Source organism: Thalassophryne amazonica, chromosome 15 (genome assembly GCF_902500255.1).
Source record: "Thalassophryne amazonica chromosome 15, fThaAma1.1, whole genome shotgun sequence".
Taxonomy (NCBI): Eukaryota; Metazoa; Chordata; class Actinopteri; order Batrachoidiformes; family Batrachoididae; genus Thalassophryne; species Thalassophryne amazonica.
In genome coordinates, this window is record NC_047117.1 from 45,081,636 (window position 1) to 45,096,947 (window position 15,312).

At 40.2% G+C, this 15,312-nt stretch overlaps 1 protein-coding gene across 2 annotated transcripts in view; it reads left to right on the plus strand.

Annotated features, from left to right (window-relative positions):
- adcy9 (adenylate cyclase 9) overlaps positions 1–15,312 on the plus strand; it is a 208,710-nt gene that overhangs the window by 148,326 nt on the left and 45,072 nt on the right. For both annotated transcript variants that reach the window (XM_034187828.1, XM_034187829.1), the window contains exon 7: positions 7,278–7,437. In XM_034187828.1, coding sequence (XP_034043719.1) covers positions 7,278–7,437 — 160 coding nt within the window. The remainder of the gene's footprint in view (positions 1–7,277; positions 7,438–15,312) is intronic.

Below are 15,312 nucleotides of genomic sequence, written 5' to 3' on the forward strand. Positions count from 1 at the left end.
GACGTGTGTCATGTGTTGCTGTTTACAGGTAAATGAGCTTTTGTAAAATAGTCCATTTTTTTATTTGTAAAAACTGGCATTTTTACGGAGCCCTGGAAGTGTCATCGCAAAATGTTTTGCATGTGGAGAGAATGTGCGCACGTTTTATGATATTGTGAAACGTGCACTCAATATTGTCTTGACAAATAAATGTTGGCTATTCGCCCTATTGACGTTTCAAATCCCACAAAACCTGGGAGAGGTCGTCGCACTGTGAGATCTCAGTAACATTGAGAACTGCACTGAGACGCTCTGATCATGCTGCACTTTAACCGCTGCACACAGACAACACCATTAACATCGCAACATAAAACTATTTTTATATTGTGCCTGAAACTCTCGTGAATATGTTCTCTGGGTTTATAGATGTTGTTATTGTTTATTTTATGTAAACATGTGAGAATCACAGGCTGTCTCTCCGTTATTTTCAATAGGAGCTGCTGTGAGCTACAATCGCTTCCTGATCATGTCGTTCTGGAGAAAGTGAAGTTTGCTCTTTGACGTCTTGATTATTGTTCTTTACAACACTGTTTGTCCTCTTTGTTCGAGACTAATATATAATATGTCTATATTAATTTACAACTGTCATCGTGTTGATTCTCTATATGTTGTCGACTGCAGCGACTCTCTGGCACGCAAGGGATTATGGGATACGCCAGTAGGGGGAATGAACACTACTGGCCAGTAGATGGCAGTAAAGACCTTGAAAACTTGACAAAACGAAAATCCAGATAATCCGTGTTTGCTACATTTAAGATGCGTGGAATTTAATAAACGCAGACACAATAACAACATATATAAACCCAGAGAATATATTCACGAGAGTTTTAGGCACTAGAGTTTAATGCTGTTGTCCATAGAACCTGATCAGAGTGTCTAAAATACATTTCTCATGTCGTGAACGTACTGAGATTACCCTATCCTACCCGTAATGCACTGCTGGGCACAGCATATATATATATATATATATATATATATATATATATATATATATATATATATATATATATATATACATCCACACTAAAACCTTAAAAATTAGTGCATTACTTTAAAACTAAAACATATATCTGATATTTTCACTTTAGAAAACTTCAGACACGACATTAAATAACTTGTCCAACATTAGTTTGGTTAAAAGTTGAACCATAAGTTAAAATGTATGCCTCTGGATGTCTTGGGTGATATTGCCCACGAATTAGTATGGGTTAAGAGAAATTAGTTTTTTTGGGGGGGGAGGGGAAGCAGTTCTCCTTTGTCTACAGAGGATGGAGCGGTTTCTTCTTAAAGCAGCTCTTCTTTGTTTTGCAGAGGGTAGAACTGCACAGCAACTATGAAACATTTAATAGGTAGGTGCTCAACTGATTTTAAGTTTTATAAATATTTGTAGCTGTTCAATTTTATTTACCACGTTATCGGTCTAAAAATTATCGGACAAAAATTTATCGCAAGATAATTAGTCCAATAATGGTTTTTAAAGTTATTTAAAAAGATAATCCGATAATGAAAACATTATCTTTGATAATTATCGGTTATCGGATTATTGGAACCGTGCCCACCACTGTTAAAAATAAGGACTTATCAAAGAATCTCACCTCCAGAAGTCACTGTTGGAAATGGTATCTGATAAGAAAGAACAGATGTGTCCATCACCTGAAGATGAAGACCAAAGTCAGCATCCAAGAGACAGAGAGAGCAAAGAGAATGGAGTAGAAGGCAGAGAAAAAAAAAAAGATGTAGGAAAAGGGTTCAGCAAAGAACACAGTTCAGAAAAAAAAACCTAAAACCACACACCTTAAATAAAGCATATTTCATCAAGTAGTTTGTTCAACAGAAATGGAGCCTATAAGAGACCAGATGCAGTGACCTTTTAATTTAGAAATGTACAATATGGTAACAGTTATTATTTTTGAATTATCATGGAGGGCAAATTCTTTTATCTAGCTAGTTAGCTAGGTACGTAGGTTGGTTGGTTGGTTGTTTGGTTGGTTGTAAAGATTTCCAAAATCTCAGAAAAATCCTATGACCTGCTAGTGGTTTTCACTAGCAGGTCATAGGATCACCTGCTTAGTGGTTTTCACTCCATATTTATGCTTTATCAGTTTTTGTATGTAGTTAATCCCAAGTTGGTCTCTCTGGCTGTTATCCTGTCCTGTTCTTGACCTGTAAATAAATACTTTCACCTGCAAGACACCCGTGAGTGCGTACTTCATCTGGGTTCTAATACCTGTTAAACCAGACTTGTGGGAAATAGGCTTTTAGATGTTAGGGATGGTAAACAAAGACACATTGTGAGCAATAGGCTTTTTTTAAAAAAGTGTTGTCAGATCAGTACCAACACAACAGACTGGGAAAAATGATGACTCCTTTGAGAGCCTGAAATCAGTATAACTATTATAAACAACATGTTTGTCCGGGGCACTATGGTTGATTATTGGCCGTCCATCTATGGTTACCAGCCCACCTTTTCATTAGCAGCCAACATAAGTTGTATTTTCTGCTTTATTGACACCAACACCACCATGAATGTATTTGTCAGGTTCTAAAAGTGGCAGATATCCAAGTTTGGGGCAAAGTCTGATATTTTCCTAAATTGGCAAAGTGACAGACTGGTACCAATTTCTAGTATTTGCAGTTTATAACATTTGAAGTGCTACAGCTATGTTTTGTTTTGTATTTAGATGTATACATTCATTTCAGTGCAGAGTATTAAAAACTGAATTACTTTTTCTCTTATTGTTGTGTATAAATCGATAATACATTTTCTAGTGTTAAAACAGATGTAAATACTAGCAAGATGAGCTGTGTTTTAATAGAGTGACTTTATGAAGGAATGCTGAGTTGTTTGTTTGTTTGTTTGTTTTTTCCTGGCTGAGTTTGAAGTGGACAGATGGGAAGAAAGTGAGACTCAATTGAAAATATTTTTGTCACCCCATTTTCACATTTTGACACTTGGTCAGTGTATGATGCATGGGGTAGCATGTTAGCATACAGTAGCCTAATTTCTTTCTGATATATATCCAAAACCATCTGCTTGACTCCTGTGCCATCCCTCGACACAGCAGGGAACATACAGTGCATCTGGAAGGTATTCACAGCACTTCACGTTTTTCATTTTTTATGTTACAGCCTTATTCCAAAATGGATGAATTTTTTTTTTCCCCTTATAATTCTAAGTACAATACCCCATAAAAAGTTGGGTTTTGGTGGGGGGTTGAGATTTTTGCAAATGTATTAAAAATAAAAACACTAAGAAATCACATGCACATAAGTTTTCACAGCCTTTGCCATGAAGCTCAAAATTGAGCTCATGTGCATCCTGTTTCCACTGATCATCCTTGAGATGTTTCTGCAGCTTAATTGGAGTCCACCTGGGGTAAATTCTGTTGATTGGACATAATTTGGAAAGACACATGCCTCTCTACATATACAGTTGCTGGTCATATAATTAGAATATCATGATTTATTTCAGTAATTCCATTCAAAAAGTGAAACTTCTGTTTTATATTCATTCATTACACACAGTCTGATATCTTTCAGATGTTTCTTTCTTTTAATTTTGTTGATTATAACTGACAACTAATGAAAATCCCAAATTTAGTATCTCAGAAAATTAGAATATTAATTAAGAACAATACACAAAAAGGATTTTTAGAAATGTTGGCCAACTGAAAAGTATGAACATGAAAAGTATGAGCATGTACAGCACTCAATATGTAGTTTGGGCTCCTTTTGCCTGAATTACTGCAGCAATGCGGCGTGGCATGGAGTCGATCAGTCTGTGGCACTGCTCAGGTGGTATGAGAGCCCAGGTTTCTCTGATAGCGGCCTTCAGCTCTTCTGCATTGTTGGGTTCTGATGTGTCGCATCTTCCTTTTCACAATACCCCATAGATTTTCTAAGGGGTTAAGGTCAGGCAAGGTAAGGTAAGGTCAGTGAGAATTCCATGTCTAACTGGTGTGCATTATTTTCGTGTATACGCACACGTAGTTCGGAGAGTTAAGTCACTGTAATATCACTCCGCTCTGGTCGTCACCATAGCAACACGCAAATCATTTGCCGCAGATCAGCTGTGTTTTGACAGGTGAATGACAGAAATGTGATAAAAACATGGATTTCCGAGTGAATTTTATTATTTTTAGCCAAAATAAAATGTTTGAGGAATGGGAAGAGGAGGAGAGCAAACGAGAAGAACAGCAAAAGCAACGGTGTAAAGATTTAACATCAAACGAACTGGACAAGATTGAAGACAGGAAAGAAGAAGAGAACGGTTGCCAAGGATGAAATTATCTTTAGACTGGCATAAAATAGTCCCAAATACTTACGTATTTTTATCAAGTTCTGTTAACTTAAATAAATATTTGTGTGTTAGCTCACTGTGTGGGACCATGATATAAGCCGATTAAACAACTCGAAGGTTGTGAGTAGAATTCTGAGGGGAAAAAACTTATTTACTCCATTTTGAAATAAGGTTGTAACATAAAAAAATGTGAAAAAAGTGAAATGCTGTGAATACTTTCCGGGTGCACACTATACCTACTTTTGGAATATGGCTAGAGTTTCTGAATTCATCACATATTGATGTTTTGTAATGTCGAAGGTTTGGCATCAAAATGTGACGAGTTGGGTATGAGATTTTTTTTTTTTTTTACCACATTTCCTTGAGTAAACAACACATCTTGAATAGGGCTTGCCTCATTTAATGGCCAGGTCAAAGCTTTGTCTGAAAAAATAAGCACCTTCCTTAAATAAGCGCAGGGCCCAATTTATGCTTCTACAACTCCGTAACTCCGTGGCTACACAATGACGTCAACATGGACCCTTTTGAAGTTCTCAGTTGCATTGGTGGGTGTCGTAATGCAATTTACCACCGGAATAGTAGGGCTAAACATTCCTCTATTTGATCCATGATCAAAATGTAATTGCGTGTGCGCTGCAAAAACTTTTAAAATATGACAGGAGATGAAGGCATGAAACTGGAAAAGTGACCAGTCAGAGCGCTTGCTTGTCTCTGTCATTTCAACATGTAGTTTAAATTTTTGGGAAGTGCACGTCAGGCTACAGAGAGGGGCTCGGACAGGGTTCACAGTGACTCGGGGCTCTGATCTAAACTGATCTTTGGTTCACCACACCCAGGGATGTGTGAAACATAAAGGGCATATCTCACTCCAGTCAACACTATATATTAAAAATTATATACCAGATTTTAAATCATTACTTCCAACTCTTTAAATTCAAGGCTAGCTATCTTTGAACTTGTCTAAGGTCTGTGTCCCGAGAATGCTCAATGTGAATTTGAAGGCCCTGGCAGTAATAGGACTGGACTTATGCTGAGCACGGACGGATAGACGAACGCAAAGTCTTCACAATACCCGATGGCCATATTTTGGCCTTGGGTAATAAGCCAGAGTGCGTCTGAAAAAGGGACAACAGATTGACAACCATTTTGATCCATAATCATGATGTAACGTCAGGCACTGTGTCAGGAACCATAGTTACATACGTAACTCTTGTTTTGAAGACAATTCTAACGCTGTGTTAGGCTTCACTTCTGCAGTCTGTCCCAGAGGCACTCAAAGTAAAAATTAAAAAGCCTCCTACTTTCCTCCTTAAAATATTATCTTTGGAAAATCTGTCCATCTAATAAATATCACTAGTCATGTGACTACATCCTCCTCAAACACATATTATAACCATTATTTTCATAATTCTTTAATTATTCACAATAGTCAGCTCATTTGACATTTGATTTACTAGTGATATGTACTTTAACATCGTATTACAGTGCAGGCAGCAAGCAAGATTTGTTAATGCAGTAAAACGTAAAAAAATGGAAAAAATTGACAAAATCCATTATATGTATAAAATGGAAAAAATCCATATACATATAAAATAGACAACACCCGTTATATGTGTGTAATGGATTAGTTACAGTCAGGAGGCGCTGAACAATCTACGGGGAATCATGAATCGGGACATGCCTCATTTAATGACTGGGTCAAAACTACATCTGAAAAAATAAACGCCTGCCTTAAATAAGCGCTGGACATTATGTGTATTAAAAAGATTACATTTGGATGAGTCACTCTTTATTCTAAGTCCTCTTTGGAGTGGTATCTTAAAATCCTAAAGCTTGATTTATGCTTCTACAATGCTGCAATTCCATGGCCATCCAATGACGTTGACGTATGCATTAATCTTTTAAAGTTTTCTGTCCTGTCTTTATGAAGTTTGTTGCAGGAATGGTGGCTTTTTCTGGATTAATTTGTCCCTCAGTGAGCTTATTTATACAGTCACCATCCTCTAAACCAAAGGTGTACAATTTCCTCCATGAATTGTTGGTCATTTGAGCATCTTTTTCTGACTCTGTGTTGTAAAGTTGGTCATATTTGCGGACTTTTCTGCCAAACATATTTGATCCATGATCAAAATGAAATCAGCATGCACACTGCAAAAATGTTTAAAATATAACAGGAAGGAGTGAAACCAGAAAAGTGACAAATCACACCCCATTGTGGTCTCAGATTTAGCAGGTACGCTGGTTCGCAGCCCCGCAGAGGGGCTGTGATCTAAACCGGTTTGATTCGTCACACCCAGGGATATTTGCAAAACTTAACCTCATATTACAGTGCAGGCAACAAGCAGTATTTTGTGAATAATCACTGGCCTTGAATTATGCCCTGCCTTATTTAGGCACCAGGTCTGAGCACAGCTTGAAAAAATAAACAGCCAGTCTTTTAATCATAGAAATACGGTACCCACTGTCCTCGAATCGGCGAATGTCAGTACTGAACCTCATTTCGTACCTCTGCTTCTGGGCATGTCCAGACTGCTCTGTCCGGTATATGTGAGGGTTTTGTAATGAAAATGCATTGCTATCGGACAGGACGTTTTGTCCAATGTGAGCGAAAATTCGTTACTGTGTTTATTACATGGAAAACCATACAAAAGCATTGGGACTTTTGCATTTGTCCGAGACGTGTGAATATGTGGTTTATAAGATGATGGTTTAGGCGAGTTTTACTGTAATCGTGGGCCTTGAATAAAGGCCTGCCTCGTTTAAGCGCCGGGCCTGAGGAAGGTTTGGAAAAAATAAATGCCCAGGCATTTAATCAAAGAAACACAGTCGGTACTCTGTTTCCATCCTTGGTTTCTAATTTTAATCATGTTTTTTTTTTTATTCACACCAGCCTCCTCATTTTGTCTACTACCGCTCTAACTCCTGACCTCTTCTACAGTATGGCATTCCATCTTGACAAGGTGATGAGCTGCACCCGCTCCCTGCTCACAGTGGTCTCTGGATGGCTCCCTCGTCACATCATAGGGGCCGTGTTGGTTTCCCTCCCTGCCATCTCCGTCTTGTCCCACTTCACATGCAGTGTCCACCTGCCTCTTCAGGTAAACACATGAAAACTGGATAGAAATGTGCAGGTAAATAAGTTCCATAGAAGACACTAATCGACACTTGATTACATCTGTGGTGCAACCTCAGATTCAAATGTTTAAACCGGCTCATCAAGTTTTGTTCACATTTTGGTAAAACAATTTGTAGACGTTCTGTCCCTTATTCTGTATGTGATGTGACACATTGCAAAAGCCTTGCAGTTAGAAATTGAATGGCTTCTGTGGAGTCATACCACATTAACTGACCTTTGTACATACATGCAGCCAATCAGTGTAGAGTAAGGCAGAGACTGTGAAGGAAATGCTAATGTGAATAATACATATTAGAATTTTCAGAATTGTACAACAGCAAATCAGTTTCTTCTCAAGACCAAAGTAAAGGCAAAACAAATGAAAAGCATCAGAGGACTAATGCATATCCTGTGCGCTCTACATACCACAATATAACTACAGTTGTAATGGTGATTTACAACCGTATGTACGACTTCATCATATGGACTGCATTTTATAGAGCTTTCATCGTCAAATCACTTTACAGTGATGCCTCACATTCACACAATGATGTCAGGATGCTGTCATGCAAGGCACTCAGCTGTACACTGGGAACAACTTGGGGACTAAGGACCTTGGAAAAGAGCACTTGTTGATTTTTCAGTGTGACTTGGATTTGAACTGAGGGTCCTCTGGTCAGAACCCCACCGTTTTAACCACTTGACCATCACCTCCCCAAAATCTGGTGGCCTTTGTGTGACTTCATTATGACGTCATTCATACCAATCAATTAAAAATATTTTGCTGATCAGTATACGAGGTCTGTCAATAAAGTAACGGTCCTTTTTATTTTTTTTAAACTATATGGGTTTGATTCATATGTTTTTACGTCAAACAAGCTTGAACCCTCGTGCGCATGCGTGAGTTTTTCCACGCCTGTCGGTGACGTCATTCGCCTGTGAGCATGCCTTGTGGAAGGAGTGGTCCCGCTCCCTCGTCGGATTTTCATTCTCAGCAAACAGCTGAGCTACTGCCGCTTTGTTCCATGAAATTTTTTTCAGGAACTCTGCCAGACAACCAGCTGGAAACCATTTTGAACATTCGGTTGTTTTTCGGTGAAAATTTTACGGGCTTCACAGAGATTAAGGACTGTTACTACACCTTTAAGGATGGCCCACAATGGCGCGCCACGCTACGAGCTGCGACGACGAGACATAAAACGCCAGATCATTTCTAAGCTGATGGCTCTGTGGATACGAGACCGTCGTGTGCACTTTCTCTGGTTATCACAAGAGCTGGACATCAGCCATTTTACGTCAGATTTCACTTTTAACAAGAGATTTTGTATTGGAAAGCCACGCGGAGGCTTTGTGCGTAACGACCGATTCGCTGTTTGAGCGAGACAAAGGAACACCTCCGTTTCGGCGTGTCATGGGACAAGTTAGGACATGCCCAGCTCTCCACAATTTCTCTGATACTTACTGGACTGGTAAGCATTGAAAGCCGAGATAGGCATGTCCCAACTTGTCCCATGACACGCCGAAACGGAGGTGTTCTTTGTCTCACTCAAACAGCGAATCGGTCGTTACGCACGAAGCCTCCGCGCGGCTTTCCAATACAAAATCTCTTGTTAAAAGTGAAATCTGCCGGAAAATGGCTGATGTCCAGCTCTTGTGATAACCAGAGAAAGTGCACACGACGGTCTCGTATCCACAGAGCCATCAGCTTAGAGATTATCTGGCGTTTTCTGCCTCGTCGTCGCAGCTCGGCGCGCCAAGCGTCCTTAAAGCTGTAGTAACAGTCCTTATTCTCTGTGAAGCACGTAAAAATTTTCACTGAAAGCCAGATAAATTTTTCAAATGGTTTCCAGGTGCCAGTCTCTAACAGCTTCTGAAAAAATTCTGATGGAAAAAAGTCCAAATCATTCCGCCATTTCCAGACAATGAAAATCCGACGAGGGGGCGGGACCACTCCTTCCACAAGGTCTGCTCACAGGCGAATGATGTCACCGACAGGCGTGGAAAAACTCACGCATGCGCACGAGGGTTCAAGCTTGTCTGACGTAAAACCATATGAATGAAATCCATATAGTTTTTGAAAAAAATAAAAAGGACCATTACTTTATTGACAGACCTCGTATGTGTGCACTGAAAAAGTGTTAGATCTTTTAATTAAACTTGTGAAAAAAGGAGCAAAAATGAAATTGAAAAGTGGAGTATTGTTTTCACGGGCATGTGTGTGACTACGAGGTCTGTCCATAAAGTATCGTACCTTTTTATTATTTTTTTTAAACTATATGGATTTGATTCATATGTTTTCACGTCAGACATGTTTGAACCCTCGTGCGCATGCGTGAGTTTTTCCACGCCTGTCGGTGACGTCATTCGCCTGTGAGCACGCCTTGTGGAAGGAGTGGTCCCGCCCCATCGTCGGATTTTCATTGTCTGGAAATGGCGGAATGATTTGGGGTTTTTTTCCATCAGAATTTTTTCAGAAGCTATTAGAGACTGGCACCTGGAAACCATTCGAAAAATTTATCTGGCCTTTGGTGAAAATTTTACGGGCTTCACAGAGAATAAGGTCTGTTAGTACAGCTTTAAGGACCCCTTTAAGGACGCTCGGCGTGCCGCACTCCGAGCTGCGACGACGCGGCACAAGCCACCGGACCATTTCTAAACAGATGGCTCTGTGGATATGAGACTGTCGTGTGCTCTTTCTCTGGTTATCACAAGAGCTGGACATCAGCTATTTTCCGGCAGATTTCACTTTTAACAAGAGATTTTGTCATGGAAAGCCGCGCGGAGGCTTCGGGCGTCACGACCGATTCGCTTTGGAAGCGAGACAAAGGAACACCTCTGTTTCGGTGTGTCAGAGGACATGTTTGGACATGTCCAGCTCTCCACAATTTCACTGATACTTACTGGACTGGTAAGCATTGAAAGCCGAGATAGACATGTCCAAACTTGTCCTCTGACACGCCGAAACGGAGGTGTTCCTTTGTCTCGCTTCCAAAGCGAATTGGTCGTGACACGCGAAGCCTCCGCGCGGCTTTCCATGACAAAATCTCTTGTTAAAAGTGAAATCTGCCGGAAAATGGCTGATGTCCAGCTCTTGTGATAACCAGAGAAAGAGCACACGATGGTCTCGTATCCACAGAGCCATCCGTTTAGAAATGGTCCGGTGGCTTGTGCCGCGTCGTTGCAGCTCGGAGTGCGGCACGCCGAGCGTCCTTAAAGGGGTCCTTAAAGCTGTACTAACAGACCTTATTCTCTGTGAAGCCCGTAAAATTTTCACCGAAAGCCAGATAAATTTTTCGAATGGTTTCCAGGTGCCAGTCTCTAACAGCTTCTGAAAAAATTCTGATGGGAAAAAGTCCTTTTCATTCCGCCATTTCCAGACAATGAAAATCCGACGACGAGGCGGGACCACTCCTTCCACAAGGCGTGCTCACAGGCAAATGACGTCACCGACAGGCGTTTAAAAACTCACGCATGTGCACGAGGGTTCAAGCTTGTCTGACGTGAAAACATATGAATCAAATCCATATAGTTTAAAAAAAAAATAAAAAGGTACGATACTTTATGGACAGACCTCGTAAAGTTGATTTCCCCAAAATTTACTTCCCTTGAATTTTGTTGACAAATTTGGTAAAAATCTGTATTAGTGAGCACTTGACCTTTCCCAGGATAATCCATCCACCTACTAACAGGTGTGGTACATCAAAAGATACACATGGTTAGTGCACAAATGGGCTTTGAACTGGTAACAATTAAAAGCCACTCTAAATTGTGCAGTTGATCTTGTAATATTTCCTTTATTAAGGACATACAGTATACTATATGCATTTTTTTTGGAATGGAGTAGAAACCCAGTCAGTATCTGGTGTGACCACCACTTATCTCCGGCAGTGCAACATGCCTCCTTTGTACGTTGTTGATCAGGTTATTGTCTCTGGTTTGTGGAATAGTCTGTTCCGCTGTTGTTGGATATTGGCAGGAACCGAAACATGCTGTTGTACATGTCGATCCAAAAACCTCCCAAACATGCTGAATCTGTAACACATTTGGTGAATATGCAGGCCATACAAGAACTGGGATGTTTTCAGCTTCCAGAAATTGCATATCATGCTGTGAATGACTCACACAGCAATGGACCTCACCTTCTCATTGTGGTATCTCTGTGCATTCAAACTGCCATTCATAAATTGCACATTTTCTTTGCCCGAAGCATATGGTCAATCACACCGTAACCCTACCACCACCACCACCATGTGACACTCTGTCCACAATGTTGACATCAGAACTGTTTGCCCACACAACACCATACACTGAGGCAAATAAGTATTTGATACACTGTCAGTTTTGCAAGTTTTCCCACCGACAAAAAATGGAAAGGTCTGTAGTTTATATCATAGGTACACTTCAGTTGTGAGAGACAGATTCTACAAAAAAAATCCAGAAAGTCACACTGTATGATTTTTAAATAATTAATTTGGATTTTCTTGCATGAAATAAGTATTTGATACAACAGAAACAGACCTTAATATTTGGTACAGAAACCTTTGCTTGCAGTTACAGAGGTCAGATGTTTCCTATAGTTCTTGACCAAGTTTGCACACTGCAGCAGGGATTTTGGTTCACTCCTCCATACAGATCTTCTCCAGATCTTTCAGGTTTCCAGTTTCAGCTCCCTCCAAAGTTTTTCTATTGAGTCCAGATGTGGAGACTGGCTAGGCCACTCCAGGACCTTGAAATGCTTCTTACATACTCACAGGGCACAGGGCACTCTTTAGGTGCCCTGGTTGTGTGTTTGGGGTCATTGTTATGTTGGAAGACCCAGCCACGACCCATCAACAATGCTCTGAGGGAAGGAGGTTGTTTGCCAAAATCTCGCAATACTTGACCCCATCCAACCTCCCTTCAATACGGTGCAGTCGTCCTGTCCCCTTTGCAGAAAATGCTTCATGGTTGGGACGGTGTTCATGGGGTTGTTCTCATCCTCTAAACACAGCAAGTGGAGTTGATACCAAAAAGCTCTATTTTGGTCTCATCTGACCACATGACCTTCTCCCATGCCAGTGACATGCCATGACAGTCATCTTGTGTTTTTCCATTTTCTAATAATTATGCCAAAAGTTGTTGTCTTCTCCACAAGCTGCTTGCCTATTGTCCTGTAGCCCATCCCAGCCTTGTGCAGGTCTGCAGTTTTGTCCCTGGTGTCCTTAAGCTGCGTTTACACACAGGCAGGATGCGTTACGAATGTCATATTTGTGTCATTCTTGGCACATTCCTGACATTCTTAATGTGACTTAACACATCTGAATAGGTTTCTTAATCGTGCGTTTTGGTGCGTGATATTCGTGATTTTCATGGAGCATGTTTTTGGCTGTCAAAAAATCTTCCACGAATGTCACGCACCACCCTCATTTCACCTCATGTCGTGGAGGTCACAACTGAGTGTGTTGATCCGTCTTGATTAGTGGTAATCCTTAACAGAGTGTGACAGCGTTCTTCTCTGACATGCGCATAATTAAACCATGCTGCACCGCATTCAGTTTCATTGCTGCAGTATGCTGAAGAAGGACAGTGAGACTTTTAGCAAGGTGGCTAAAAGTCTTGATCCAGTGCTTATCAGCGCGCTCCTGCAGGTGTTCCACCTGCTGCTGCTGCTGCTGTGCCTGATGTTTGAAAAAAGCGAGATGAGAGCCACGTGGAGCCACACATCTGGCTCTCTCCATCTCCTCCTCTCTGCCCCACTCCATGGCACAGAGCCCAACTAAGCATGCAATCACAAAGTTCTGCTGAGGATTAATCTAGATTTTGAGGAGCAAACTGGAGCGACCTGAATTGCTGATGGTAGAATGAATATGGGTGTATGTGTGTGTGGAGACAATTCGCCTCATTCACAATATGACAGAACGTAACGATGCACTGTTACGCGAAATAGCGTGCAACAGTGCGCAACATTATTCTTGACTAGGGATGGGTATCGAGAACCGGTTCCTTTCGGGTATCGTTAAGAAATGATTTGATCCACCGACATCAATAAGCTTTTTGCTTAATGATTCTGTTATCGGTCCTTCAGAGTCGCCGTTATTTTGGGGGGTGTTTGTCAGGAAAATGATAATTTCTCTACATTGATTACAGACCCTGCAGCGGGTCCGTAATCAACTTTTCTGCAGCGCGGCTTTGCTTTGAACCTTGAATCAATCGAAGCAGTGGTTCGCAGATTGAAACAGTGCTTCGTTTGCTTCGTTTATTCTTTCTTTCTTTCGCTTAATTTTTCCCCGCTAAAACCCTAAAGAGCATACGTCTGTGAGTATTATTTACCTTTTTTATGTTAAACCGACCTGTTATGGTCTTCTGAAACAGTTGATAGATGTATTTTATAACTTAAAAACGGGAGCGATGCTAACGCGTTAGCATGTCTATGGCATTTTCATTGTTAAAAGTTAGCATTAAGCAGTTGTTTTTGTTTATATATTAATAATCGAATGATTATTATATACAATATATACTTATTATATACAGTTTTAGAGAAAGAGACAAAAAGAACCTGAATAGAAACGCAACAGAAAATATAAAACCAACTAACAATGAACATACATAAATACATACATACATACAGAAATAAATAATTGTTTCCTGTGAACACCTAGTGACTCTTACACCTCCATTTCATCCCTGTCTTATTTAAGTTTAATGACAATTTGTTTCGGTCAAACCATATTTTCAGTTTGTTAATTTCTTCAGTAATTTCCTCCAGCACTATCTGCCAAGCTAGAAAACTGCTGCATCCTAGTAAGAGCAGAATACTACTGGAATTAATTTGAATAAGGAAAGTTTTTTTTTCTCACCTAAATGGATGCTGCACTCACTCCAGTTTATTGTCTGGAATAGACCCAGATTGCATTTCAGAGCTTCTAGAATTCATTTTCGTGCAGATGGTGTTGGGGGGTAATTTTGGGTTTCAGCTTTTTTTGTTTTTCGTCACTTTCATCCCTGAATATGTCAATCATGAGTCACTTTTGTGTGGAATAAAGTTACTAACTGGGACTCCTGTCCCAGTTGTGAGAACGAAACGAGAATCGTCCTCTGTTCTGTTCACACAGCTCCAAACGTTGCGCGGGTCTCTGCCAAGTCAAGTTAGAACGATAGAGTCCAGTCGGAATTAATAACTTCAAAGTGAAACACCGTTTTGTTTATTTTAATTTATGTCCAGAGATCAAGGATACAGTGACCAATTTCATATTTATTTACTTTAAGACTCAGTGAAATACATAGAAAACCTGTAAAGCCTACTTTTAGTACAAAAATTCACGAGGTATCGATAAGGGAATCGATAAGGAATCGGATCGATAAGCAGAATCGATAATGGCATTGATGTCGATAAAATCTTATCAATACCCATCCCTCTCCTTGACCATGCGTAATGGTTCCTGATAATTCACACAAAACACGTGCCATTAATCTTAACACATGGTAACAGGTTGCAGCAGTTCCTGAGGACATCTGACGCTTCTGCCTCAAATCATCACATTCATGATCAGCAGCCAAGAATGTGTACTTCGTGGCATTCGTGACTTGCCGTTGTTATGTGTAAATGCAGCATAAGACAGCTCTTTGGTCTTGGTCATGGTGGATAGGTTGGACTGTGACTGATTAAGTGTGTGGACACGTGTCTTTTATACAGGTAATGAGTTCAAACAGGGGCAGTTAATACAGGTAAAGAGGGCAGAATGGGAGGGCTTCTTAGGTCTGTGAGAGCCAGAATTGTTGCTGGTTGGAAGGTGACCAAATACTTATTTAATGTAATAAAATGCAAATTAATTATTTAAAAATCATACAATAATTTTCTGTATTTTTTTTAGATTCTGTC